General features: G+C 44.9%; 1 protein-coding gene across 1 annotated transcript in view; it reads right to left on the reverse strand.

The window, feature by feature from the left end:
• SIAH3 (siah E3 ubiquitin protein ligase family member 3) overlaps window positions 1–22,475 on the reverse strand; it is a 41,792-nt gene extending 19,317 nt beyond the window's left edge. Inside the window, exon 1 of the mRNA XM_058018327.1 lies at window positions 21,966–22,475. Within this exon, the coding sequence (XP_057874310.1) occupies window positions 21,966–22,100 (135 nt within the window). The 5' untranslated portion in view covers window positions 22,101–22,475. The remainder of the gene's footprint in view (window positions 1–21,965) is intronic.
• Between the last annotated feature and the right edge of the window lie 5,513 nt (window positions 22,476–27,988).

Below are 27,988 nucleotides of genomic sequence, written 5' to 3' on the forward strand. Positions count from 1 at the left end.
TATCATGGTGTGGACTCTTCTGAAGGGCAACAATTCAGATTTTAGTAAGAGCCACAGCAAACACTTTTTGGAGATATGAACCATTTGGATAAGTGGAAAGTGACAGTCTGCTGGACTAGTGTCTATGATGTCAAAAAGAGAAATCTGGTTAAAGATTTTTGTTCTGTGTCTCAGAGTTTTGAGATCACTGAAAGGGTTCAAAGGCAAGAAGTTTGAGTCACCTTCCTAACATCTGAGCTTCACAGGCATCTGCTATTACCTAGTCAATACAGGATCTCCCAACAGTCAGAGGGAACAGCATGGGCTCACCTTGTGATCTGCTTTTGCATCTGCTCTAGGCATGCCTATTTCCCTCCACTGGGTAAAATGGGGCTGTCCATTTAGTCAAACATTCCTTTATATTTGACACCAGAAAAGGACAGTGTGCAAGAAGGGAGGAATCACTGAGCGTGTGGAATGAAATCAAATAAGGAGTAGTGGGTCCAACTTGGATAGAATTAACTTTCTTCACAGAGGCTCTGGACTTTAACCTTGTGATCAACAAATCTGTGATTTGAACACAAATCAGTGTTGGTCAAGCACAAACATTTTAGTTATTGCTGAGAAATTCTTGCACCACATCAAGGTTTGTGTTTATCACTCTCGTTCTCCCCAACAAGTTTATTTGGGTTGGTTGAGAACTTTGGAAGGAACATAGCCAGGACAGATGGCCCAGCTGATCAAATGTATATTCTGGAATGTCATATTGATTAATAAATTGGGCAGAGGGTATTCTTTTCAAAGTAGTTTTTGCTTGGAGACTGGCTGGACACTGGTCTGCTGGTGGGAGGTGGCAAATGACTGTATTTGCGTCACATGTTCTTTGTTTTCTCTCTTTTTTCTCTTATCTTTCTCTTAAGATCTGAGTTTTTCGCACTCTGTTTCTTTCCCCCATCCTGCTAGTGAGGAGTGAGCAAGCAGGTTGTAGGTACTTAGTTGCTGGACAGAGTTAACTTACCACAAAGGGCAAAAGAAGCCAGAGGTAGAGCAACTGCAGTAGGAACAGACTAACACCATCTTTTGAAATTAGTTTGTTTGTGACATCTGATGGGGAAATACAGAGGAGGGAAGTGGTAATTTACACCCCAGGGCCAGATAAGAGTGCACACAGGAAAGCTTAGTGGTGTTTCTCTCCACCGAGGCCTGCTGTAGGTGAATGCAGCTGAAGAGAAGTGATCAGCTCTGTAACCTTGCCATACACATCCCTGGTGTGAGGCTGTTCCAAAACAGAGCAGATGTGGCCTGACCACAGGCACTTTCAGCATTGCTTATGTCATGTGTATCTCCTCTGATGGGCTTCATCCTACTGCTCTGCCCTTCACCCCTGCTGTTCCTTCCCCGCTCTGTGTCTCTGAAACTCGCATGACCCCACAGACCATAATGAGTGTCCAGCCTACAACTTGCTGCCCATGACATTCCCTGTACTTGCAGCCAAATCTTGTCCCATTGCCCAACACTGCACCAACATATCTTTAGAACTTTTCCTTTTTCAGTTGCTATTATTATTTCACACAGGGTGTGGGAGCACCCTGATGTTCTCTGAACTTAGGCTAAACTTCCTTATTACTGCTTTAACTTCTTGTCTGGTTCCATGTGACACAAAATGTTTAGGAGCTCTGGCAACCAAACCTGTTGTGCCATCACTTCTGCAGCTTGCTCTCAGTTCACTGGGTTTCTTGTGGTCCTCCACTGAGGTGAAGCTGAGATAAATCAGATGTGATGGGTGCAGCCTCAGTGACCAGGTTTGGGAGCCTCTTTTTGTGTAAAGTGCACTTGTGGCAATGTGGCAGCCCATTGCTTCCAGATAAATGCAGACAAATAAGGAAAGACTAAAGTGGGCTGCCCTCCCCTGCCTGAGGATGTGATGAAGGACACAGCATTAACAAGTCTGCTCGCCGCCACAATAACATTTCTGAGCACGGAGCCAGCACTGGCACCCTCAATGTCTCCTTTCCCTACCTCCTCAGAGACAAATTGACCCTGCCTAAGTAAGAAAGGACTTTCCTAATCACATTAGGATCAGTTTAGATGGCAGAGAGGGTAACAAAATTAGAGCTTTTAAACCATTATCTCTTCTTAATGAACATCTGCGTTGATACAAGCCCGTGGAGAGTTAAGGAAAGCTGAGCTATATCTGATCTCATTACAGCTTTAAAAAACAAAATATGTGATGGAGAGCTGGTTCATGGCTGTAAGAAAACCATCAGTCTTTTTATAAGTGGCAAGAAAAGGCTCTGCTCAAGCCCAGAGTGACTATATTCTGATTCTTGAATTAAAAATAAAATGATCTTTGATGCTGCAAGTCTTTTCCTAGGTCCCATATGCAAACTAATATAATACCTAGTCAAGTAATGTGTCTATAATTTCATATTATACATGTCATGCCATAGTGTTTTAATCCTGTTGTCTGCCTCTTGCTTGATGCAATAATTGCTGTAATATTTTACATAATCAGAATTAATATGTTGTAGGGAGATGCCAGGGAGCGTGTCTGATCTGCTTGCTACAACAGCAACAACTGAAGTGATATTGTTATAGTACTCAGAGGGAAACATGCACTCTGCAGAAAAACTGGACTGGATGAAGCAGAGAACAGGACTGGATTTTGGCTAATGTCACATGGATACCTGTATGGTGGGTCATGCAACGGTCAGGAGTTTTACTGTCCAACATGTTTTTCTTAAAAACAGTAGATGGGAACTGTTCACGTATTTCTTAGAATCACAGGATTGTTCAAACTGGAAAAGACTTTTAAGATCAAGTCCAGCCATTAACCCAGCACTGCCAAGACCATCACGAAAGCACATCCCGAAACACCATATCTACATCTCTTTTAAATACCTGCAGAGATGGTGACCCAACCACTTCCCTGGCCAGCCTGTTCCAATCTTTGGCTATCTTTTGAGGGCAGAAATTCTTCCTGCTATCCAATCTAAACCTACCCTTACACAACCTGAAGGCATTTCTTCTTGTTCTGTTTCTTGTTACCTGAGAGACTGACCCCAACCTTAACATAACTTAGAAAGAAAATAGGACTTCCTGCTGACTTATCAAAGTATAATTTACTGTTTAAAACCATTGTCTTTTTATGCATATGTGTACTTATGAAAATAAAACTCCTGATCATCCACACACCTGAACAATCAGCTCGCCCCCTGGCTCTTTTTGCACCACCCTAGCTACATCTCTCCAAGGTGAAATTGCTGTGGCAAGAGCTAACCCCAACCAGCTAAAGAAGTAATTTGTATTTAACTGCAGGAAACAGGTTACTTCCCATCCCTCTTTTATTTATACATAATCCACCAGTCTTAGATGTTGATACTGTGCAAACATCACTTCTGCAACACATTTATGTTGATGTGTAGAAGGGCATATGTGCTGCACACACACACACATCTTCTTTCCTCCAATTTGGCAGAAACCTAAGTGTAATTTTGAAATGTCACACCTCACATATAATCCCCCAAAAGAGTTTGCAATGCAGATCCCTTCAGCAATCTGGTTCACAGCACATCCCTAAAGCCAGTAATACTGGTAACAGCCTGAGATGGGAGAGCAAAATCTATTTAAGCCAGCCTCACCACTGAAGTCTTTTATGAAACTACTCTCACCATCTACAGACATTTAATTGCTACCTAGCTTTTGGCCTCATTAAATTCCAGATAATTAATCCCCAAGTACTAGATATTCACTCTGCCCCCAGACACTTCAACAGGTTTTCTTAGCAGTGGCCCTGAAATGATTATTTCCTGCTCTCAGTGCTGAACATGCTGTCTCAAGCAGTTTGATGCATGCCCATTAACAGCACACCACTTGGCTATAGTAAGAACAAGAAAAAGACAGGAGAAAAGTACAAGCCTTGCAGTATCATCAACATTTCTGTGAATTTGGGTGATGAGAAAAATGCAGATTTGTTTGCTTCCAGGACAATTACCCTGTTGCTCTCCAGGGAGCTCAGTTTGCAAAATGGCCAAAGAGCCAGGCTGAGCTCCAGAGCTGCTGCCATGCACCTCTCATGCCTTGGGATTGTTACCTGCCCATCCATAGGGGAGAGAGCAAAACCCAGTCCCTACATTTTGAAAGCATCTTCCCCTTGAACTGCTCATTCTCCAGTTCTGATTCAAAAGTGGATAAAACCTCTAGGAAATGGGCACAACATTCTCCCAGTTGTTCAAAAGGAACATAAAACTTTGCTGCCATTTAATCCTAAGTAAATTCTACCACAGACCTAATTCAATCAAAACTTCTCTCTTCCTCTTAAATAATCAGCAGAAGGCATTTGCTGTAGGTGTCCCTGCATGAGCAGCAGCAGAGGCACATCAGGAAGGCAGCATCCCACAGGCACTGCCCAAGCACTGCCCTTGAGGACAAACAGAGGCATCTTGCATGAAATTTACACTTTTGCCCTCAGGCACTCAACAGTGTCTTCTTTTTTTCCTATTTTGTATAACAAGTTTAGTACAATCTTGAGATGATGCAGCACAGACTTGAAAGTAACATTCTTATTTTCTAGATTGTTTGTGCTAGGAAAACAACCCTGACAAGAGCTGGGATGTTCTCACAAAGCCCATGGACTTTGGGGTGAGATAAAGAATAGTGTTTGTCCTTCAAAGGACACCTTTTCCTCACTATAAATGCTATCAGCTTACATTTACTTTTCTTCTTTTTTTAGCACTGTATTGCTGTTTGTTGTATGAACAGGTGCCTGGATTGATTATCTCCAAAACCAGAATAATTAATGGCTTTCTGTAACTTCAACATCAAATGTATTTTGATCAGCTACAAAAAAACCCCCTTCTTTCAGCTAATGGGAGGTGTGAACCTCTAAGTGCTGAGCCCGTGAGACTTTCTGACTTCAGAGGAGATTTCATCTCTCATTCCACAAAATTATTGCGAACATCTTAATAAAAAGAGACAGGAGTTTTCTCTTTTCTGTGTCACAGATCTTGCCTTAACCTCAGAAAGGCCTTGGTTTTTCCTCCTCTAAAATCCAGGTGACAATATTTCTAAGGTGTCTGGGAGTTTCTACTTGAGGGACATTTTATGGAAGCCAAGCTATTTGCCAAAGACAAGCACGATATTTTCCAGATCAATGAGCCACAGACTCTATACTGCAGGTAAAAAAAAAAAAAGGTACAAGAATAACCAGTACCAGTCCCCTGAAACAGGAGATTCAATACTTAATTAGCAGAGAAGTAGAATTAAGGCATTTTAATTCTGCCAGGCTGGTAGGCCAGGGCAAAGGGAGCAGAAAGCCCACAGCTGATCCCCATGATATGGGGTGACCAGGAGCCTGCAGGAGCAGATGCTCTGCAGGGAGAATGCTCTCTGCCCTCTCCTGGATGGGGAAGCCAGCTGGATGGGTCAGGAGCTGACTGGGGGAAAAGTAAAGGAGCAATCCAGCAAGATGGGGCGGGGGCAGAAATCTGCAGCTACCTGGGAAAGCAGTGGGGAGAGCTGGGGCTCTGCTCTGGGGTAGGTGGTGTGTGCAGACTTCGCTGGTTTTACAGAGTGCTGAAGCATCAGCCAGGAGGTTTGCAAGCTGGGGTGACTTTCACAAAGCCTCAAAGGGCAGAAAGTGCTGATCCAGCAGTCAAGATGAGCTGTATCTGCACCTGCAGAAGCTGGTAGGGAGAAGAGCACAGGGAAAAGGGGCTGTGGAGGGAGCAGGCTGATGCAGTAAACACCAAGCAAATGTAAACCTACGGCAAAGACATACCAAATTGATACAAACCTTGCTGCTATTTTGGTAACATTCAGGGAGAAGAAAACAGTGAACAATGCCTTCCCAGCCTTGCCAAAGCCTTCCAAGGTAATCAAATGTATCCTTTTTTTTTCTGCTGACAGTACAATTTCTAAAAATATCATATTTTGCCCATAGACATGTGATCTCTATTGACTAAAGTCATTGTGTTCAAACCAGAGGACTTTCTAAAAGACATCTGGGAACTGAAATTATGGCCTTGAGCTCCTGAGAAAGGATCTTGGTTTTGGATTTGTGCAGCTAGCCTGGTTAGGTTGCCATAAGATCCTCTTCTAGCTTTAAAGGATGCGAATTTAAGTCTGCAAGAAAATTTCTGTACCCTTACCAGAGCTTCACCCTGTGTTATGTCAGTGAAATTTCAAATAGGAGCAGAAATGGAAGAGCCATTTAAGTTGTGCAATTTCCATCTCATCTGGGAGTTACAGCAGAAGGAACACTAGAAGGACACTGTTGCTAGGTCATGATGGGTGCAAATTCCCTTCCTAATTAATGTTTGTTAGTGTGTATGTATTACTTAACCCCAGTTCTGAAACACAGAAATGTGCTGTTCATGGTAACCATCTCCTCTCCTCTGATCACGACAGGCCAGCAGCTTTATGAAAGCTTTTGGTACCTGCTCTGTCTACAGAAGAGTTGATTTAAGGCTCTCTTAATGAACATCTTCTGTTACATATTGATTTTCTGCATGTCTAATAGTTTAACTTTGAAATGATGTGAAGGCCAGAACTACATTAAGCCCATACAAACAGCAAAACACCCTGACATAATAAAGCAAAAAATTGTTGCTGACCTGCAGCTGGTGCATTCTCCCTCTGAGAGCCTGCCTAAGCATCCTAGCCAAATGTTCTCTCAAATAATATTTCTCAAAGGTGAGCTCATAAGCGAGTTAATTAAATACCAAATTGGTTATTGTGAGTGCATTTACTGGGCATGAAAAAATAATGCATCTCCGACATTTCCCTCTGTAAATATGTTTTAAATCATTTGTTGGTAGTTAACTGCCATACTGCAAAATTAGGGCAAATAGATATATTTTGGATGCTATAATGCAGCTGCTTTATGGTAATTAAATAACACCAATAGGTTATGCTTAGATAAAGTTCTGGAAAATCAGGAGCATCACATAAAGGTATGGCATTCATTGGTTCCCTGGGCACATCTCCTGGGTTAGTGTAGGCATGGCAGACAAGGACACTCCCACATTAGTGACCAGGGCAGCACAGAGCAGGGAGGGGGCTGACCTGCAGCAAGCTGTTATATCTTGGAGATGACCTGCTCACACTCCCTGTTCCCTGGCCATGAAGTCTGGGGTGGTAGACAGCACTGCAGAACACCACAGGCCACTTACACCATGGGGAGCACCCATGTGTGAGCCACAGGCACAGCTGCAGGCTTGAGATATCAGGGAGCCCTGAACCCCTGCTGGCTTTGTCCAGAGAAGGATTTACCCCTTGAGCACGTGAATTTATTTCCTTTCTCACCTTAGGGACAGGATGTGAAGGGTAAACCTATCAAAACAAAAGGCTTCCTGCTCTTGCACCTCTCTTTGCTTTAGGGCCAGGGCAACCACCTCCCATGTGGAGATTTGGCCATGACACTGTATTGAATCCCAGTCAGCCTTAGCCTTACCTTGCACACTGAGAGTGAAGATAATGCATGAAAAAAAAAATCATATGGAACTGCAACAGCCTCCCTACTCATTTGCTGTGGTGATAGGTATCAGGAAAATTAAGTTCCCTGGCAAGACAAAGGAAGATCTTGCTTTTGACACTGTAGTACATAGACATCTCCCATGGCCTGATATGTCCTTCCATTCTTGTTTGGCCCTGTCCTAAGGCAGTGCACAGTACGCATCTGAAATTTCTGCCAGTTAAGAACTTCCTGAAGATCACTGATCTGACAAGTTGGGGTTTTTTTCCATTTGATATTTGGACATATTGTATGAGAATTAACTCCCTTTTTCATAATTAAAGCTCAGAGACTGGGTGGCTGCACTGCAGATACAGATTTTTCTTCAGGTCTGGCAACTCATGATACTTAGGATTGAATGAGATGCAGTTTTATCATTGTTGTGCACAGGGAACCACCACAAAAACCCAACATGATGAAGACCTTTTTTGTTTATTGGTGAAAATAAGGGTGGTGAATACTTCCACACATTTATTTTTTTATCAAGTCATTGGTGTGGTGAAGCCTAGATGACTGAGCTCCCCGGGGTCTTGCCTTTTCCCAGGGAAAAACACAGAGGTTGCTGCACTGAAGCATGCTTTTCCAAAGCACAATCTTTCATCTGTGATCTAGGTGGCTGGAAGATGAAAGAAGAAGGTTGGAAGCTGAAAGTAAAAGGTGCCACCTTTGCTGTTTTTGTTAGGAGAAAGAGTCGGGTTTTGACACAGATCTGCCCCAAATCCCAATGCACAACAACAAGGGAGGTTGGGGAGGTATGTGTGCCTTGTGGTGTCTACCTCAGACCCTCGTTTTCTGTCCAGCTGTGCCTCCTCTCACAGTGCCAGGCTGAGGGGGCATCCTCCATCCTCTGCCTCCCTCCTGAAGCCGGGCAGCGATAGCACACTGCGCAGTGCTGAGGCGGCATGATTGCTCCTTCCCTTCTCAGGGGTGGCTGCATGTTAACCGTGGATTAATGAGCCCTCCTAGTATTACTTAATGCTCCCAAAATGCTTTATATTTTCTACTTACATTGTAATAATCATTAAGGGATTAAAGTAAAAACAAAAAAATTATCAACTTAGATGGCTGCAGTTAAGCTTCAGCATCCTCATTTTGTTTCTTACCTGTTTACAGTGATGAGATCAGTGGAGCACATCCTTTGGCCTTACTGACACCAAAAAGATTGGCAACTTCACAGTATTTATGGCAACAGCATCGGTTTTGCAGATGGGCCCATTGCACACACAATGAAAGGTAACCTACACAGGTGATTTAACTATTTTGGCCTCCACCCCAAACCACTTAACTGATGTCAGGGAATATTGTGCCTCGTTAATTTATAGAGACACAAACCAAAGACACAGATTCCTGCAGAGCATCCCAGCTAGATGATGGCTCTTGCAGCTCCAGCAATGTGATGGAGTGCCCATGGCATGGCCTGTCAGGTTTGGAGGCAGATAGACCACAAGGCCTTGTCAGGATGCTATTGAACAGATCTTGTCTCCTGCAGGGCTTGTTAGTTCAGACACAGCACCCACCTGATGCATCTATTTATCCCCTGGGCTCAGCCTGGCTCCTATCCAGCCTCTGCTGCACCTCTGCTCCATCTATTCTTGCAACTTGGCTCCAAGACCTAGAGGGGCAGGAGACAGCCTGCCAGGGCTGTTGGTGTGCCCAAAGGCTCTGTTTGTGCATGGGGGGGAAAGGCAGTTCTGGGTGCAGAGGAAAGCACAGCAGACTCTGTCACTGTTTCCTGTAACCTGATTTTGCCCATGAACTCAGGAACAAATGGATGGGCCTTGGGGAAATCTTGGTGAGCATCACCAAGAGGTAGGGTTGATCCTCACCAGGGAAACAAATTACCCACAAAACCCAGACCTAAATTGTAGGACTTCTTGGCCACAGAGGGTAGATTTTTGTTCAGCTTTTAACACTCAGCTATTTGCAATACCGGGTGGCATAGGTCTTCCTGAGCTGTAATTTTGGGTCATCCAGGACTAAGGAGGCTGCAACCCACTGCGCCACTTGCCTGTAGAGAGCCTCAAGGTCCTTTTCCACAAAAAAAGCCAAGCCCCTAAAAAGCTACTTGATCTGCAAATTTCTTCTAAAAGCCAAGAAGCAAAAGTTACTATTACAAAAACTGCTGAAAGGCTGCTTTTGGCAGATTTTCCCTCTGAGTGAGCAATGAAAAGGTTTTCCCTTTCCCAACATCTGCTCCATCAGACTGAGTTCTCTTGCTACTGGCTGTTCTTTGGCCGCTGGCAAACTGAAGTTGCTTTAGTTAAAGCAACAAATAAGCAAAATATCCAGACACAGCCTGGATTTATCTGTGAACTGGGATGTTCTTTTCTAATCACTGGTTTATTATTAAAAAATCATTAAAAGCTTAAAAATTATTAAGAGATACCAGTAAGCTCTTGTTTAGCTGCAAGTATAAATTATCTCCAGTTGCCTTGTGAAGCTTCTGGAGATTAAGCTGCTTTCAGATCTGTTTTCTGATAGTGCCTTCATCTTTTACCAACAGCCTGAAACAAAATTCAGTCTTTATAATCAGTTATTTACAATCCAGTGGTTGTGTTTGTGCAATTATTCCCAACTTTAATATTTTTGAGTTTCTTTTTTGAAAGTTTATTTTTCGAAAGTTTCTTTTTCAAAACATTTTCTATGGCAAAAGAGACTCAGTAAAAGTTTAATTTTCTTTTAAAGCTGTATCATTTCCCATGTGATTTAGACCCTTGAGATTCCATGCAGGAACAGTAATTGGACAAAGGGTTCCAGTTTGGCTGTTTGGGGTGAATTACTGAATGGTGAATTATTGCAAGCATTTGCATCTGTTTTCCTGACACAGTTTAAATCTTGACCTGGGCACAGCTATGAATTATCTGCAGGCAGACACGTACCTATTTGTAAGGAATGTGCTCCTGCTGCATTGCTGCCTTTTTTGAGTTTGCACTCTGCTGGGGTTGGCATGTGGCTATGAAAAACTTGTATTTTCAACCACTCCCTGAAGCACAAATAATGAGAAGTTTAACCTTCTTGAGTTAATGTGTTGAGGGAAATATTTATATGGGACACTGCTTGGCTCAACAGGGGCAAAGACTTTCACAAAAAGTTTTTGCCAGAATGATGACAGAGAGGAAACTGAATGAGCCGCACAATACCCTGACCACATCACAGCTGCTTCCTAAGAGTGTGAGAAGAGAAAATAAGATGTGAACCTATCTCCCAAGCCAACAAACCTGAAACAAAACATTTTTGAAGGACCTGCGTCTTGGGCTCCTGTCAGACACCTTATGGCGAACTTTGCTGTGGTGGGCTAGGACATTCCTGATTCCAGGACCAACACAGCCACTGCCAAGGCAGCATTTCAGCTGTCTGTCTAGTCTACATACAAATGCAAACTATTTTAATAGTCCCACAAAAGCCTGTGAAATGAGTTGGAGCTGGCCTGAGGACCTAGCTTTGTTTCCCCCTCTGCTGCCGCTGCAGCAGAGCTACAACAGCCTTTAAGGAACCAACAAAGTCATGGGGAATGGCAATATTTCCCTCTCATAAAGCCCCCCAACAAAACACAGGTCACCCACAGACTTGCATACCGCAAAACATGAGCTGGCCTAAAAAGACTGGGAAAATCAGCATTTCCTCATTGCTAGTGATACTATCTCATCCTAAGTCACCAAAATCTGTGCTGCACCTCCGGCTTTCAGTGATCAAAGACAAACAGAAACAGACTCCTTTGAGCCTGTGAGCAGACCCAGAATCCAGGCAGGGAACAGAAATTGCACTACCTAAGTAACCTCTCTGCTTTGTGCCTCTTTGCACAGCAAATTAACACAGCTTGCACATCCAAAAGCAGGTCTGAAGCATCAGGGATTCTACCATAGGGGGAAAGTAATCATGAAGCAGTTAATTGAATAAGCCCAGGAATTTTCTTTCTGCTGGAAGCCATCCCACAAGGAGAATGAGAGGAAGATTTGTCCAAGTGGATTATTTTCTCCGTGTGACTTGCTCCACATTATTTTCTCCACTCAGCACTCTTTAGGAGCATGTTTACACTTGTGCCATGGTACAAAGTCTTTTCTGGTAGATATTGAACAATCTGTCTTCTCATTGTCAGAATTTATTTAGCATTCCTTGTGATTACAAGTGAGGGTGCTTGTCCCAGAGCATATTCTGGAGTATGTCTTACTGTCTTTTGCCATCCCTCATCTGCCACAGTGACCTCCTTTCCAGTCCAGACTGATTTAATTAGCTGGTGATGTCTCTGGGCTTTGGACCACCATGAGGATTCGCATTTTGGATGATTTTAAATTACCAGATACTTGTAGCTCCACACTTTTTCACTGGTGTCCGTCTCCTGTGCTGCACCTTGGATTCCCAAGTGCATCCCTCAAGACTTTCTGTCTGCCTTCTTTATTCTTTTCTGATAGGGTTTTATGATATGACTTTGGTTATTGTTGAGGCAAAAGTTCAAAGATTGCTCTCAACACCCTTACACTGCTGCACCTGCCTCAAGTTCAAGTCTTTTTATTCAGATTAATGGATACTTTCTTGAAGAAAACTTCTAAATTATTTAATTTTGTATTCAATCCTGCTTTAAATCCGAGTTCTTTGAAAAAACTCCCAATTTAGTTTTTATCCTGTATTAACTCTAACTCATATTTTACTAACATTGTTAACATTGTTAGCACCAAGTTCTGTTTTTATAGAGTATTGCAGGGTCAGAACACTTTGGGTAGGAAAGGAGTTCTGGGCAGTTGGGGATGCAATCTCAGAAATTGCACGGCAGCTGGTTTACAGTCCTGCTTACACAGCTCAGGATGAGGCTGGTCTGTGCCCCAAGGGTACACTGCTGGCTCATGTTCAGCTTATTTACCATGTAGGTGCCCTTTGTCCCTCTCTCTTACTTGGAAAAGGTACTAAAATCCATGCTTTATTCACTCACTCTGCCTGAAATTCTCTGTCGTCAACTAGTTCAAAAAGTAATCCCCTACTTTTTTCCTGGTGATGAGTTTCTTGTAGTAGAAATAAATTGAAAGCTCCAGCATGCAGTTATGTTGCCAGACCTTTTTTTGCTGTATCTGAAATCTCCCTAAAAGCTTTCTTTTCTGGCGTGGAAAGGAAGATGTCTTACCTGAACCTGTGTTAAACAGTGAACATAATATTTGGTGTTACTATGCCCAAAGTTTTGGATGTGTCTTAAGGAGACCACTATCCTGCTTGGTTTTCCTTTTGCATGAGTTAAAGGAACTGTAGGGTACCAGAGGGGTTCATTTAATTTAACTTCAGCTAGACAAAAATGACATATCCATGCCAAGGTAGTCTTCGAGCTTCCTTGATTGTTGGTGGCAAGAAAAGCAGTCTTTCTTTGAGAACAAAGAATGTGTCTGATCCTGGACTCCTAAGAATGTTGCACCACAGAGAGAACCTCAGCTCTCAGGCAGGAAAAGCAGGGAGCTCACAGTACTGCCCTCCTTTTACAAGCGAAGCCTGGACTCCCCTGGCCTGTGGTGTGCCTTTCCATACAGGGAGTCCAACCAGCATAGAGAGCACCTCCCTGCGTGCAGCCAGGTGTCCTCAGCTGAGCAGACATTGCAGTGCAGCACTCAGACATCCCTGCTGAGGAGCAGGGTGTATTCATTATGCCCTGAACCCTTGAAAAGAGGTGGGTAAGTCTGTTGAACTTCAGCAGGTTTTTCATATGGTACTTTGCTGGATTGAGTTTGATAATTTTCAGAACAAGCACGTCTGGGTGTCTGATCCTGCAAAACATCCATATTTTTCCATCTGTGCATGTGCTTGACCCTGAGCCCCTGAGCACTCCTGCTGAGGCTGGGGTACTGCCACAATCACCATGCTTGCCACCTTCCTGCTGTTCCCATTTCAGCCTCTCATTTTCACAAAGCCTGGAGGTGACTGTAACCACCCCCTCACCCCAGCTGCCCTGTGTAATCCCTGTGTGGTGGTTATTTACTCCATTTTTAGGCTTATTGCTTTGCTTATTTTCCACATGGTGGTTTCCAGGAGTGGAAGAACATTTTCATCCTCTGCTGATGTGGTTTTCTGCTCTGTAGCATCTGCCTCCTTGCTCATCTATAGCATTTGTGCTCTGCACAAGGAGATGTTACCAATTTAATATTTTTCTGTCTTATTTATGCTCCATTTCTCTGTTTCTCTTTACATTTCTGCTGGCATTTGATGTGAAAGAGTGTGTGATCTTGTGTTTAAAATATTCACAAGGACTCGTGTCTCTTCTCAGCTATGTATTTACTAGGAGCTGATGGGCACTTCATCAGCTACTCTGAACCCTAATATTTCCATGTGTAAAATACTAAGGCTGTTTGAATGATTTATTTTTTACTGAGGAGGCTAATCTGGAAGTGAAAAAGGGTTTCAGTTTGGATCAGTTCAGAATGAAATTGCTCTGGAAGAGAAGATTAGAACTGAAAGCACTGCATCTGGTATGGAAATATGTGGTTAATTTCTTCCCAAAGTTGTTTCAAACATTTCTGTCTTTTAAAAAAAGAACACCAAAATAAACACACAAAGTACTCAGAAGTCTCTGCTCTTCTCCTCCAGTGATGCTTTCATGGTATTGCTGAGACAAAAGGGGAGAGCTAAAGATAAATCCATTAATGTTATATAAGATGCTCAGAAATGCCTCTAAATAAATAAAAGTACTTCAGATTGTACACTGCACACGTGTCAGGAAATTTATTGGCAGTGCCAAGATGCTCTTCCCCTCTTCCCTCTTTGGAGAATGCTGTGGGAGAGCTGAGCAGAAGCATTGCAGGTGGTTATTAGCAGCAGGTCACCCAGAGCAATTTTCAGGAAGTCTCCATGCACAAGAGAAATTTTTCCATTCAGCACAGCCATAAATAATCCCAAGGGGTAAGAGCTTTGTGTGAGGTTCTGAAAAACAGCTGAGCCACTTCCCTGCCCAGCTGCTCGTCCTTGCAGCGTGGAAGCAGAAGGGACGAGTGTCTGCTTTGGCGGCGTGCACACAAAACCACCAGCTGAAATCTCTGCTGGAAGGGGATTTGCTTCGCCACACCAAAGCAGAGGGCAGATATTCTCTTTGGGGAGCTGGTGGGATCATTTCCATGTCTCACTGTGCTGGGTGGACAGCAAGGGCTGTGGCTCCTTCACGTGGACCTGCTTGCTCAAGCTCCAGGCCAGCTCAGGATGGCAATTAAGTTTTGCAGGCATGCAAAGCCCTTGGCTTCCTTGCCAGCTGCATCCACAGCTGGTGACACAATGTCTCACTGCTTTTTGCAGCTCTCCTGGTCTTGCCTGTGATCATGTTAAAGTGAAACTTCAGCTGTCAATAGCGAAATTGGTGACATCAAGAGTTGAATTATTGTGATTTCTTCTGAAACAGCTTGGAGGAAAGTAAGACATCCAAAGTTGCAGTGAAGTTAGTGACGCTTCCCTTTCACCAGCAGCAAGAAAAGCCCCAAATTAGGTTTTTGAATGACAGAGAATCTGAGGAGAATCTTTTGCTTTAAGGCTTTGGTACAGCAGGGAATGGGAAGCATGAAAAAGAACAAGAGCAGAGAATAAAAGATACTTAACAAAAAGAGGCAAGATATGGAAAGAAAGAAAAAGAATGTGGTCTGATAAGGTGTTTAATGACTGAACATCCAAGGTTTTTATATCCAAACACACCACATGCATACAGAGGTGGGCTGGGAAGTTGCTGTCATGTTCAGCTAGACACAAGCAGCTTTCCCCAGCTCCATCAGAAGCTGAAGTGGCTCAGCTCTGCTCAGTTCTGCTGCAAAACTCACAGCCAAGTCAGGCCCAGTGTATTGCCCAAACCTTGGAATTGGAGGCTCTAAACCTTTGGAGGCTCTCCAAAGGAATTCCCTCCTTTTTGGTGGCTCCTGTGCTGCCTGACACCCACCTCCAGGGGCTCCAAAGAGAACCATGGCTCTGTGCCATCCTGTGCCAATGCCGCAAGAGGTGCCAAGGGCAGCCCATCAGGGTCATTGCTCCCATGGTCACCATGCCAGGGGAGCAGCAGGCCCCATGCAGCCAGGAGAGCATGGCTGCGCCCTCCCTTGCTCCTCACTCCCCCATTCCAGTTCCCAGTAAAGCTGCACAAAGACTGTCCTTCCCCCACTGCCACGCTGTGAAATTATTGCAGGATTCAGTTTTCCTCTCTTGAGCACTCAGTTCAGTTTTCCTCTCTTGAGCCAATTTCCGGCTGTAGGGGGAAGACTTTGGGGGTGCCAAAAGAGACACAAAGTCTCAGCTCTGAGCCAGGCAGAACAAGAATTATGGGCTTTTAAACAGCATAGGAAGCACCAAAGTCCCAGGAAGGCAGGGCACAGACACAGCAGCTCCTCTCCCTCATTTTACCAGAGCTCTTGGGATCCAATGTGCTACCTTTAGACTCAATTTCTTGCATTACTTAAGAACCTCCAGTTCTTACTGAGAAAAAAATGAAGGTTTCAAATGTCACCCAGCTACATATGCTGGGAGTTCTTTGCTACAAGGTGAGAATCTTAATGGTTTAAACAAAAATTATACTCTGTAAATTCTGACTTTGAGGCAAAATTCATGATGTCTGGGAACCTGACTGAGGACATTATAGCACCTGCAGAGACTTGCAGGACCATATTCAGTGTGCCTTTGATCTGCTGGGAAGCAGACTGAGACCTTGCCACTGATTTCATGTAATCAAGCCTTGTATTAAAGCACTCCTTTTTCCTCTGCACCCTCTGTGTTAGTCACAGCAATTCCTTTGGGACAGTATTTCTCCTGAGAGAGTTACCTGGGCTATTGTGTCTAACCCAAAGGGCTGCACTGAGAAATTCCTGATATTCCTGAGCCATATCAGAGTGGGTGGATTACAAAGTAATATGTGGCTGTGTCTGATGGCTACTCCTCACCCTGCTGTCAAACACCTGTCAAGGGGAGAGACATTTCTCTAATATTAAAATAACAGCACTGTCTTCCATTCATAACATTTGACTTCAAATGTCCTGCAACCAGGTCAGGTTTAATATAGAATCAGAGAATACTGGAATATTTTGAGTTGGAAGAGACCTTTAAAGGCCATCTAGTTCAGTTCTAGTTCTGCAATGAGTTGGGACATCTCCAATGAGATCAGGCTGCTCAGAGCCCTGTCCAGCCTGACCTTGAATGTTTTCAGGTACAGGGCATAAACCACCACTCTGGGAAAGCTGCCAGTGTTTCACCATCCTTATCATAAAGAACTTCTTCGTTATATCTAATCCAAATCGATCCTCCTTCAGTTTAAAACCATTACCCTTGTGCTACTGCCTCAAATTCACTCTCAAAATCAAATGTGGGTAGGAAAGGACTCAGTGCTTGCCCACTCGATCCCCCTCCAGAGATGTAGCAGAACACACAGGGCCAGTTAGCGGTGGTAATTGACTTTCTGGGCTGGGAGGTGAGGAGAAGGAAGCCTGAGCCTATGAGTACAGAAACTTCTGAGGTGGGGGCTCTTTCCCTCCCTGTTCCCAGAGACACCGTGGCTGTTACTCTGTGCAGAGCAGTCCTGCTTGCAGGGCCTTGCAGTGAGTGCCGCGCTGCCCTTTGCCATACCCACGGCACTGCAGGTGGATGGATCTGCAGGATAAAGGTTAATGGCTGCTGGAGAGGGGGGCTCTGGGGCCAGGAGGCGGCAGAGAATGGAGAGCCCCCAGGGAGAGCTGCCTGGGCTTGCTGTGCCTCCTGTCTGCAGGGCATCCTTAAAGTCACATCTCAGGACAGACCGAGCCTCCTGGGGCCACCAGGTCAGCTGGGATTCCTTCAAACAGAGGCAGGGCTGACAAAGCCCTGCCTGCTGCTATCCACATCCCTACAGAAGGATTTCAAACCTGAGGTGCCCATTGCTCACACAGCCCTAGCCCACAGCTGGGGTGGGAAACAGGCACCATGCCACCAGCCCAGGTTTGCAGGCAGCAGAGCATTTTGCAGATTCTCTCACTGCAGCTGTCACAATCCTGCTGGACACTGGGGCCAAATGCCACTTTGTCCCCAAATCACAGCCCTGCATGGGAGATTTGAGGTTGTCTGGGCTGAGACAGTGGCATCTGGGTGTTGTTAGCAGCAGGTTTCATAGCTGCTCTCCTCCCTTGCACCAGTAAATAGATCTCACGGGGGTGTAATGCACCCTAGCACTTTAATACTCCTTGAGGATAAAGTGGATTACAATGCTATTTGGCTGGCTACTGGGTGCAGAGCCAAACTGTTATAACAGGATTCAAATCCCTTCCCTAAGTCAGAGCAGATTTTCTTGTTGCTTTAAAAACTAGTGAAAGACAGCCCAGACCCATAAACCATGTTACAACCCTTTTAAAATATTAAGATTGAACTATTTTATGACTTTTTTTGAATAATTTTTTTTTTGTAATTCAACAAGTTCCTTGAAGTGCTACAGAGGTGGAGATTGATGTTTTTTACAAGAATAAGGCAAATACACTTTTTAATTTAAAAAAGCAGTTTTCACTTGAAACGAAGAAGATCACCTTGAACGAAGAAGATCTGTTTTACTCAGCCATATGCAGCATGTCATGAAGCACCAGCACCTGTCTGGAATGTGATTGCACTGCTGTCCCCTGCCTGGCTATTGGGACTGGGACTGATGCTAAGGAGTGAGGATACCCCCCCAACTTCACCTTCTTTCCAGTCTGCTGTTCTGGGGAGAATTGTTATTGACAGGGGGCAAATGGACAGGAATTCACTGGGCCTCACCTCTGCAGGATCAGAAAACCCTGCCCATTTCTTCCATGTGAATGGAGAACCTTTAAACTTTCCCTGCATCTGTGTTGCTCCTACATTTGGTATGGCTTTGGAGGGAGCAGCCACTTGGCTCAAGAGCTCTGTTGCCCAGCTCTGCCTCTCCAAGGGAAGATGTCAGGCTGACCACATGGTTGAAAGAAGGCAGGTCACAAAGTAATGGATACAATATGATTGAGGAGGAAGGTGACCTATATAAGTGTGGTAAGTAAGTGGTTTTCTCTGCTTGGCAAGTGAATTTTGATCCCAGTATAGCACTGTGCTGTGAGATGCTGCTATGTCTGGGAAAGCTTTGTAGGAGGACAAAGAGCAGAAAGTGGCAAGAAGGACAAAGGTTCCAAAACAAACACTCCCTCCCATTCATACTCCTGCCAAACCAACAAAACAGAGGGGGACAGTTGCAAAATTGTCTTTCTTTCTTAGAGTCACCCATGTCTGCCTGTTGAGTGCAGGAAAAATAGCAGCAGATCAATAGAGGTGTCTGCACTGACACTTTTACCATCTTGCCCTTTAGGAAACACAGAAATGTTCATAAGCCTTCCCAATTAATGAGCCTTTCAGTGGGAAGAAATACATGGATTTCTCTCTAAGTGTGTGCTTCTCTACCAACCTCTGGATCTCTCCTAAAAGAAGAGGCAAGTGACAGCTCTGGTCATTGTCAGAGGTCCAGGCTGTGATGATGGTGGCAGCATTCTGGCATAACTTTACAGCAGTGCCCCCTTGGCCTGGCTGTGGGTCTGTGAAAGCAGAAGCTGGTGCAACCTTCCCTGGAGGGCACCAGGGCTCCTCTGCTGCTCACTGAGTGCTTTCTGAGATGCCACATCTCTGACACACATATGTGATCACCAGCTACAGATCCTCCTGTGTGGGCTGAGTCCCACTACATCCCTGAGCACTCCCTTGGGTGGAAGGAGTGAAAATGGAGGTCCTGCAGCAATTGACTTTAATGAAGTTATGTGTAGTGGCACTGATTGAAGACCTGGCCCGTGTGAAGGATGTCAATGTGCATAATCACACCAGAGTGTGATGCCTGTCATTCATCATTTGCACCAATCAGCCAGGAGTTGCCTTGCACCAGCACTGTGGAGATACAGAATAAAATAATCCCTTTGCAAAGGGCTTATGATTTTGGAGTAAGCACAAACATTTAAGTCTTGAAGAAAAAGGAGAGAAATGACATTGCTCCCAGCCCTTGTTTCCTAGCAGGTTTGTATTCATCGACCACGAACCTTAATACAGTTTTCACTCCACTTGTCAATTGTTAAGATAGATTTGGGGGCTGTCAACAAAATGTTACAGTTGAAAAGACCCAGCTAGAAATAATGGACTAAGAAACATCATAGCCATAATACTGTAAATCACCACAGAAAAATAACTTTGGCCCTTTCACATTTCATGGTCCCTTAGATGCCTTTTAAGAGGAACAACAGCTCCCTGTGCATCCCTGGGGGAGAAATGGGCACCCTGAGAAGCAGGTTCACCTGGCTTCAGTCTGACACCAGGCTTTGGGCAAGGTGCCTTGCTTCCAGTTGGTCCACAGGCTGCTGTGGGTGAGCAACTGCTTGTGTCACGCTGGGCACAGAGGGACCTGATCCCCACATCTCCTCTGGATGCTGCCACAAAGGGGTGATGCATTCCTTACACAGCTGGAGGGAAGCTGAACACCTCGGGGGCACATCAGGGCTAAAGCCCACCGTATTTATGTGGGTGGTTGTGACCTGGGTAACCTGGAGCACTTGCACAGCACGTTTCACTCTACAGTCAGAGGGGCTGATCACAGCAGAGGGTTTCTCATCAGCTTGCTCATCTGAATGGTGTCTCAACAGGCTCCTGTGCCTTTGGGTTCCCAATGCAGCCCTATCAGGGGAGCAATTCCCACCCCAGTTATGACAATTCTTACTGGGGCTTTACTCAGACACACCAGACCTTTTCCTAGAGCAGCCTGTTTCCAAGAGAATTTGCTTCCAATGCCTGCATTCCAAGGCTGCCACAGCAGGACTGAGATTGTTCATCTTTCTGTGGGGCTTTCAGTCTGAGCAGTGAGAAGCTTGGCCGCGGGGGATTTTAGTAAAATGAAGTGCCATATATGTTTGACACAGCTGCAGCTCCTACCATAGCAAACCTGCAACTCAGCAGGACCTGAAATGATAAACTTGGGTCTAGTCTTAGGTAAGAGTGAAGCAATAGTCACCCCCCTATGTGTTTATGGGACCTTATCAGACAGTTCCAGTGGCACTGAAATTGTGTTGGGACCTGTTGTGTGTTGAGAGCCTTTTTTTTCTGCTCACTTTAAAAAAAAAAATAAACTTAAAATGATAGATGAAGGTAGCAGGAGATAGTCACATAAAAGGGTTGAGCACAGAAGAATTCACTGACACAATCTCCCTGTGCACTTAGGAACGCAGCTATTTCTTTGACCCATTCAGACAACCAGACGCTTTCAGCTAATGACAGGCTGTGTGTTTTTAGCTTATCTTGCGAGGAGCGCGGTGCCGGCAGAGCCGAGCCCGCACCCCGGCAGTTCAGTGCCTGCCCCAGTCGGCAGCGCTCAGAGCGCAGCCTTGCGGGAAAACCCTCCCGGAGCCGGCACCCTGCTAGAAACAATCTCCTTCTGCCTTAGCACAGCCTGAGACGGGAAAGATGACTGTGGGAACATGCTCAACATGCTCTTTCTTTTTTTTTTTTTTTTTTTTTTTTTTTTTTTTTTTTTTTTTTTTTTTTGTGAGGTGATGCTATTCTGAAGAGGGATTTACCCTATCAATGGACGTCCCAGTGACCAGGAACTCGGGAAACATTCTTCCTACAACCCCTCCAAGTACCTCACAGGGACCCTTGCAGTGCCAAAAAATAAGTTGTCCTGAATTAAATTAATTTCTAAGCTTGCACCAGGATAGCGGAGCAACCTCAAGAGTCAGGTCAGGAAGGACTTCTCACAAAGCAGAAGCCACTTCATTAAAGTTGGTCATTCACCAGTGTGATAAAGTAATTAAAGCCTCCTGATTGCTTTCTCCCCCTGCTGCTCCTTCTCTACTACAAACATGAAGGCTCCAGTATAGATGGAGCTGTTGACACTTTGTCAGTGAAAATTCAGAACCGTGCAAGTAAAAGAAATGCTTTTATGGGGACTATAAATAGTTTTGCGTTAAAGCAAATGTATCCTCCTTCCTAAAATAGATTCACCTTGCAAACAGCTTAAGGACAGTTTCAGCGCCAGAGGAATGTCTCCAGCTCCCCCCAGGAGACAGAAACAGCCGGTTTTCCTGTGCAAGCGGCAGCAGCGGAGATCCCTCTCCTGCCTCCCCCTTTTCCTGCTCCCCACAGCCTGGCAGCATCCCTCTGTGCTGGGGTGTCAGCCTGCGAGACCACACAGCATCCTTCCACTACAAAGGGATGTTAATTCATCCAACTAACTTTTCCAATAATTTTTACTAAACGCTTGCAACATGCACGCTCATCGTGTGGGCGAAATGCAGGAGGAAACTTTGGGGAGGGGGAGCCGCGGCTTCCCACGGTGGCTCGGAGCAGTGGGTTCCTTCTCCTTTGCTCCTAAGGGAATCATGCATGCAGACAATGCAAACATCCTCTGTGCCACGGCTGCAATGTGTTAACAGCACTCTCCCCTTGCTGCCAGAGCACAGTTTCATTCCGTGTGGAGAATCACGGGTGACGGCGGTGGAGAGGACGAGGAGATGTTAGAAGAGAAAATAAAATTTTAACTCACCTTGAGGCTGTGTGTTGGGTTGACGACGCAGACAAGTTGCCCGGCAGCTGAGAAAACCCTCTTTGCCTTGTAGTGCTGAAACCGCAGGTGAATAAGATCTAACACAGCCCCAAAGCACTGGGTGAAGAAAAGCATCACAACTTTTGGCGTTGCTGCTGCTGCTGCTCCTGCTCTGCTGCTGCTGCTGCTGCTGCTGCTGCTGCTGGCAGTGGGCAGGGGAAGCAGCCGGGGAGCTCTGGAGCCCTCGAGCCCGGGGTGGGAGCGCAGTCGGCGAGAGCTGCTCTCCGGCACAGCTTAGCATGCCTTCATGTTCATCATCAAAATAAGACGGGAAGAGGCTTGCAGCAGCGGGGCGGCCAATGGAAAGGACAGGAATGTTATCCTTGAGGTCCGGAGACAGCCAATAACAAATGCCTCCCCTCCAGAAACTCCCTGATGAATTGAGCCTGGTGGAGAATGTATTATTGAACATTACCATACATCAGCACATTGCATTTATCTTGTGATTACAGCCAGTCATACGTAAGGCTGTGGAGATATGCAGGCAAAATTGATTGCTTAACATCTCCATTTATTAATTGCCTTAATTTAACAAAGGAGGGCTCAGATAGCAAAGCTAAATGTAAGGCGCAGGGAAAAACCCCTCCAGTGAAACTGTTGCAAAGTAGCAAAAATAGGTTAAGCAGACAATGTTTTACTGAGGGAGAAAAATCAAATATGCAAAGAGAGTTACAGCTCCTTGCAGGGGTTAAGCAGAAGTAGAGCTTGCTACATAAATAGATTCTTACTGTCTGTGCATTCACAGGCTTCAATTTGGATTTTCACTGCTCTGAAGTTTTCTAAATTTTATATCCTGCTACTTCACAAGAGTCCCAGCACACAAATAACATTTTCTCCATCATTGAAAAGAGGAGAGGTCAGGTCTCAGGTCTGGAGTAACTTGGAATAACTCCATTTAGAGACAGCAATGTTTCCCTGATTTACACTTGCTGGTGGATCAGGTCTGTTGGACACAAAACATGGTAATTACTGGATGCTGGAACTATGGGAGCATAAAAAGGCACAGAGCACGCTTCTAAAAATTATGAAATATGTGATGCATGAGAGCATCGCACACAGAGAGAAACTTGCGCTGAGGGAAAAGTGGCTTTCAAATCAACAGAATAATTAAACATGCAGAAGGCTTTTCCTTGTCATTCATCTGCATATCAGTGAGCAGGAAATTACGAATTAGCCATTAGATAGTCCTAGGCATTAAAAAGGAATTAGGGAAGTGCAACGAAAATAAACATGCTTTTAGGTATTATTGCCAGTGCGTATCTCTGCTGGTGGGCAGGGATCCTTCTCGAGCCATTGAGTCTCATTAAACTTGAGTCCCTGTAACTGGGTTTTCTGGGAGGTGACTGAGCTGAAGCAGCTGAGGGAAGCAGAAAGCACATTAATTTCATGGGACAATCCTGTGTGATGTGTTGCTCTGCTTGTTAATAAATCAAAGAGAGTTAATTTAATTAGCTCTCTGCCAGAACTTCCTATCAGGGTACTATTTAGGCTTGCTAGCTAAGTACTCAGATGGATTATTTAGCCTTGGTAGTCCTTTTTCCCTTCAAAGCAGAACAGAGAAAAGTAGCTTTTCTTTCTTTTTTTTCCTGCTTTTTAAAAGTGAGCCCCATGCTGGGGGTGAGGCTGCTGCTGCGGACAGAGCAGCCCCCATACAGCACGGGAATTAGCCTGGGACTGTATTGTCACAACTGCCTCTTCCTAAATCGATACTGCAATCCTGCCTCTGCCAGACTGCAGAGGCTGTGCATAAAAAAAAAAAAAAAAAAAAAGAAAAAGACATCAGTGGATAAATAAGTGCAAATTGTGAATGCTGGAACAGCTGACTACACAACCCCCAAAAACCGCTAAGGATGGGAGGAATATGTATCCCTCAGTTCCTAGCATTTGGTTGTAAATGAGAACAAGAGATCATTTTTGCAGTGCTGAGTGACACTTTGAGAATATTTTCAGACAGACTTGAGGACAAGTGAGTGAATCGATTTGCCTAAAAACGTATTCTTTCTCTCTCTGTTCCCAAAGTAACTGTGAGTGAGCCTCCAGCAAGTTATTATTTGTTTTTTTCCTGATTTGTAGTTAGTAGCTGCACAAATCTCGAACCAGGAAATTTCAGTCTGCAAGTTACCAGTGCAAATATTCTGCCATCAAAGCCATAAATGAGCTAAAGGTCCTTGCTATTTACACTGGTTATTCCAGTGGAGATCATTTCTGTTTGACTACTGACTAAATGCCGAGACTTGGGGAGCACCACTATATCCATGGGCAACAGAGATGGATCCCCCCATCCCTGCAGTCCTGCTAATCTCAGAGCTCTGGGAATTCTGTGATCCGTCCCCCTTGAGACCCAGCTGCCCTCCAAGAAGAAGTATCCCTAATCCCACAGGCACATAGAATCATCTTCAACCTGAAAATGTGTTAGTGCCTCTGGGCTGGTATACAAAAAGGATTGTTGTTCTCCAAACAAAAGACCACGTTCAAGGATGGGTGAGGGACCTTTGCAGTGTCCAAATCCCTGTGTGCATCTGTGTCCATCATACTTGCTACATGTGACTTTCTGAGGAGCATCTGTCTGCCACCAATATTTGTGGGGAAGGATGAAAATGAGCATTCAGTGCATCTGAAGGTAACTTGTGCTCAGTGCATGAGCTTACATTCGTGATGGCACATCTGGAAAATATTTTACTGCCCATATTTTGTCCAAAGATTGTCACACAGCACCTGCTTACTGCATTTCAACACTTTTAGCACTTGCTTGATGAGGTACCCAGCATCCACTAAGACACAGCAGCTGGCTGTGCAAGCAACTTCTCTTGCAAACAAAAATCAGCAGCATCATCTGGCATGTGGGTGTGGATCCAGCTCTTTCTTCTGCTTTCACATACAGAGGCTCCGGACCAGCATAACTCCATTAATTTGAGCTCATGGTGGTCTCACCCAGGCTTGGGAATCCAAGGTCTGCTGCCCCACCTGGCCTCACAGCATGGAGCAGTGTGACATTCCTTAATGCCATTATTTAGCTGTATGAATGCAGCTGGAGAGAGGAAAATGTGTTCACCTGCAAGGGGTGCTTGGTGAACCCCATTTCACTGCTGGCTGCAAATTTCTGGTGACTGCAGCTGTTACTTCCAAGATAGTTAATTCCGTAGCAGACAAGTGGGAGGTGGCAGAAGTCCATGAGCTAAACCTCCATTAGGATCTAGATTTTGCCAAATTAGCAGCTCAAGTGGCATCACTGTAACATGCACGGGATTATAATGCTCCAAGCACTGATCTGCTGCTGCAGCTGCCTCAGGTTTGCAGGGTAATAGGATCAGCCAGGCACAAAAGCAATAGCTGTCCAGTTTTTCAGTCTGAGCTGCCAAGGTGAGAGCAGAATCCTCCTGGGAAACCTCAGGTGTCCAGGCACTGTGTGACTTGGCAGGATGATGGCCTGGGAGATGGGCTGCTCCATCCAAACCCAACATGAGATTTTGGGTTTCAACCAGATTTGTTTGTTTTTCTGACTGGGCACTTTTGGGAGTCACCTTCCTGCATGCTGCCTTCTCTCTTCAACAGCCATAGGGGAAACCTAACCTGCCACATTACCAACACTAGTCTTTGTCCCAAAAAAGGAGAGAAGATGCTGCTTGGGGGTATCAGGAGTGTCCATTCAGGCCCTTCAGCAGCCTGCCCATGTTTCTGAGTGCTGGTAGGATTTCTGGCAAGGCTGGCTGATGCAGGACGTCCTCTGGCTTCACACTTTGTATTTCCCTGAGAAAGGAGCCAGAGGACTTGCCACCTGGCTGGGACATCGGGCAGTTTTCTGCATCCTTTGGATCCAAGCAATGTACAAAGCTTCATGTGCTCTCCTGGCCCTCACAGCAGGTTTTGAGGAGAGGTTTTTGCACTGTTATCATTTTCCTGTGTTGTCTTTTAGGCAAGAACATACAAAAAGTCTCACTAGGCCAGTGCAATGACTCCTCCAGCCCAGCACCCTGTCCCCTGCAGTGACAGCAGGAGATGGCACGTTGAGTTGACTTGTGGACAAGGATCACCACCTGCTGTCCATTCTCCTAGCATTCCCGAAGCACCTACAGCTGTCATCTTGGGGCATTGGAGGACACGTACATAAGGAATCAGAGCCTTTTACAAGCAGCAGCAACTTTTACAACTGGAACAAGAGTTGCAGCCCTCCAGCCTGGCCCCTGTAAAGCATGTGTCACTTCACACTGGCTGCTTTGTGCTTTGATTGGAGCCCATTCTTTCCAAAATGTCTGGCTTTGAAGATTCCCATGAAGGAGACCAGTGGCATCTCTTGCTAAGTTCTTCCAAAGATTATGTATCTTCACCACTGCCATTTTTTATCAAATTTTCAGTCTGAATTATTTTTCTACATTATCTTCTGACTCCAAAAGGTCATTGTGCTTTACCTCACTGAGCTGGGGCAGTCTCTGCCATCACAGATTTTCTGCATGTGAAGACCCAGTTATTGCCCCAAACCTCCTCCACCAAACACAATAGACAGGTAGTGTTTGCTTCGCAAAGCACCTTTCTTGCCCAAGGTCAGGTCATTCTTGCAGCTTCTCTGTGTATTTTCTCTACTTCTTTTTCCTCCTCTTCCTTCCCTTTCTCCTCTCTTCTCGAACCTCATCTGCTTCTCACCCCCAATGAGTACAGAAGCAAAGAGACATCATGGTGCTCTGGTTACAAGCATGACCTGTCCACTCCTCGGGGTCTCCATTCCACACCTCCACTTTGCTTGCAGGGCCGGTTTAACACCAGTGCAGCTACAAGGAAGCCAGAGCTGCCTGTGGGCATGGAGGAGAATCACAGACCTCTCCCAAAAATGCAGGGAGGTACTCCCTCCTCTCATCTTATTGGGCGACTACAGTGATGAGACGTGAGAATATAAGCAGATTTTTTTCTCTTGTTTAATAATCATCTGTCTTTTTTCAAAAGCAAAGTGTTGTCAGAAGTTGTTTCCTCTACCAAAATTCTTTATCTGCGGTGAATTATTTTGCCAAATAAGTTTTCAGAAATCCATTTTGACTACATTCATTGATATAGGCAATAGCTGCACTGGAACTGAACACATGCTTTAAGCTAAATGTCTCAACAATTTTTATTTTCTCAGAAGAACAGTTTTCATTGGGCAAGAACTATCAAAATTAGTTAAATAACATGCCATTTAAGATATCAGTGATAAATGCCACAGACGATCTTTCAAAACTTGTGAGAAAACAGAATTTGCTGAACTGTAACCAATTTTGCAATTCTGACATTTTCCCCAGTGTTTCCTGAGTGCTGCCTTTCTGCTTCCTCTGGGCAGCTCACCTTCAACCGTGCATGGTCATTGCCCTCAGAGCTGCCTTGCAAGGCTGCAATCCAACACCATCATTGGAATAACTGGGGATGCACGCTGCCATTTTTTTACACCCTTGGGCCAGGTCTCCCCCATCTGTCACAGAGCAAAAGTCATTTCTGTACCCCCTGGCCACCTGCAGAGCATTGTCACTGCACAGCTGCTGAGCTGGTCTCTTCCCTGCTAATCTTCCCTTCAGCAGAGACTTAAATTTCTCCCTGGTATTGGAGGGCACTGATGTGGCAAGATGTGTTTTTCTCTTATTCCTTTCAAAGCCATCCTTCCTACATTAATATTAGCACTACATGAGTTTTCTAGTTCTTGGGTCAAGAGGGAAATTCTTCATTTCTCCTTGGGGTACATCTGCTGCTGAGGGAAAAATGTTGCTGCTTCTACCGTCTTAATTTTGTCCTTTCACACAGCTGCATTAGGTATTCTCTGCCTTCCCCTGCTCGCTTATTAAAGGAGGAGTTTATGGCAGTATCTCATGCCACTTCTCTGCAAATGTTATACCCGAGAGAGCATCTCCTTTAACTCTCACCAGCAAGCCAGCAGCTCAATAAAGGCACTTCACATTTTCATGCTGTTACTCGATAAAGTAACTGCCATCATTTCCTATTCATAG

Source organism: Melospiza georgiana, chromosome 2 (assembly GCF_028018845.1).
Source record: "Melospiza georgiana isolate bMelGeo1 chromosome 2, bMelGeo1.pri, whole genome shotgun sequence".
NCBI classification, from domain to species: Eukaryota; Metazoa; Chordata; class Aves; order Passeriformes; family Passerellidae; genus Melospiza; species Melospiza georgiana.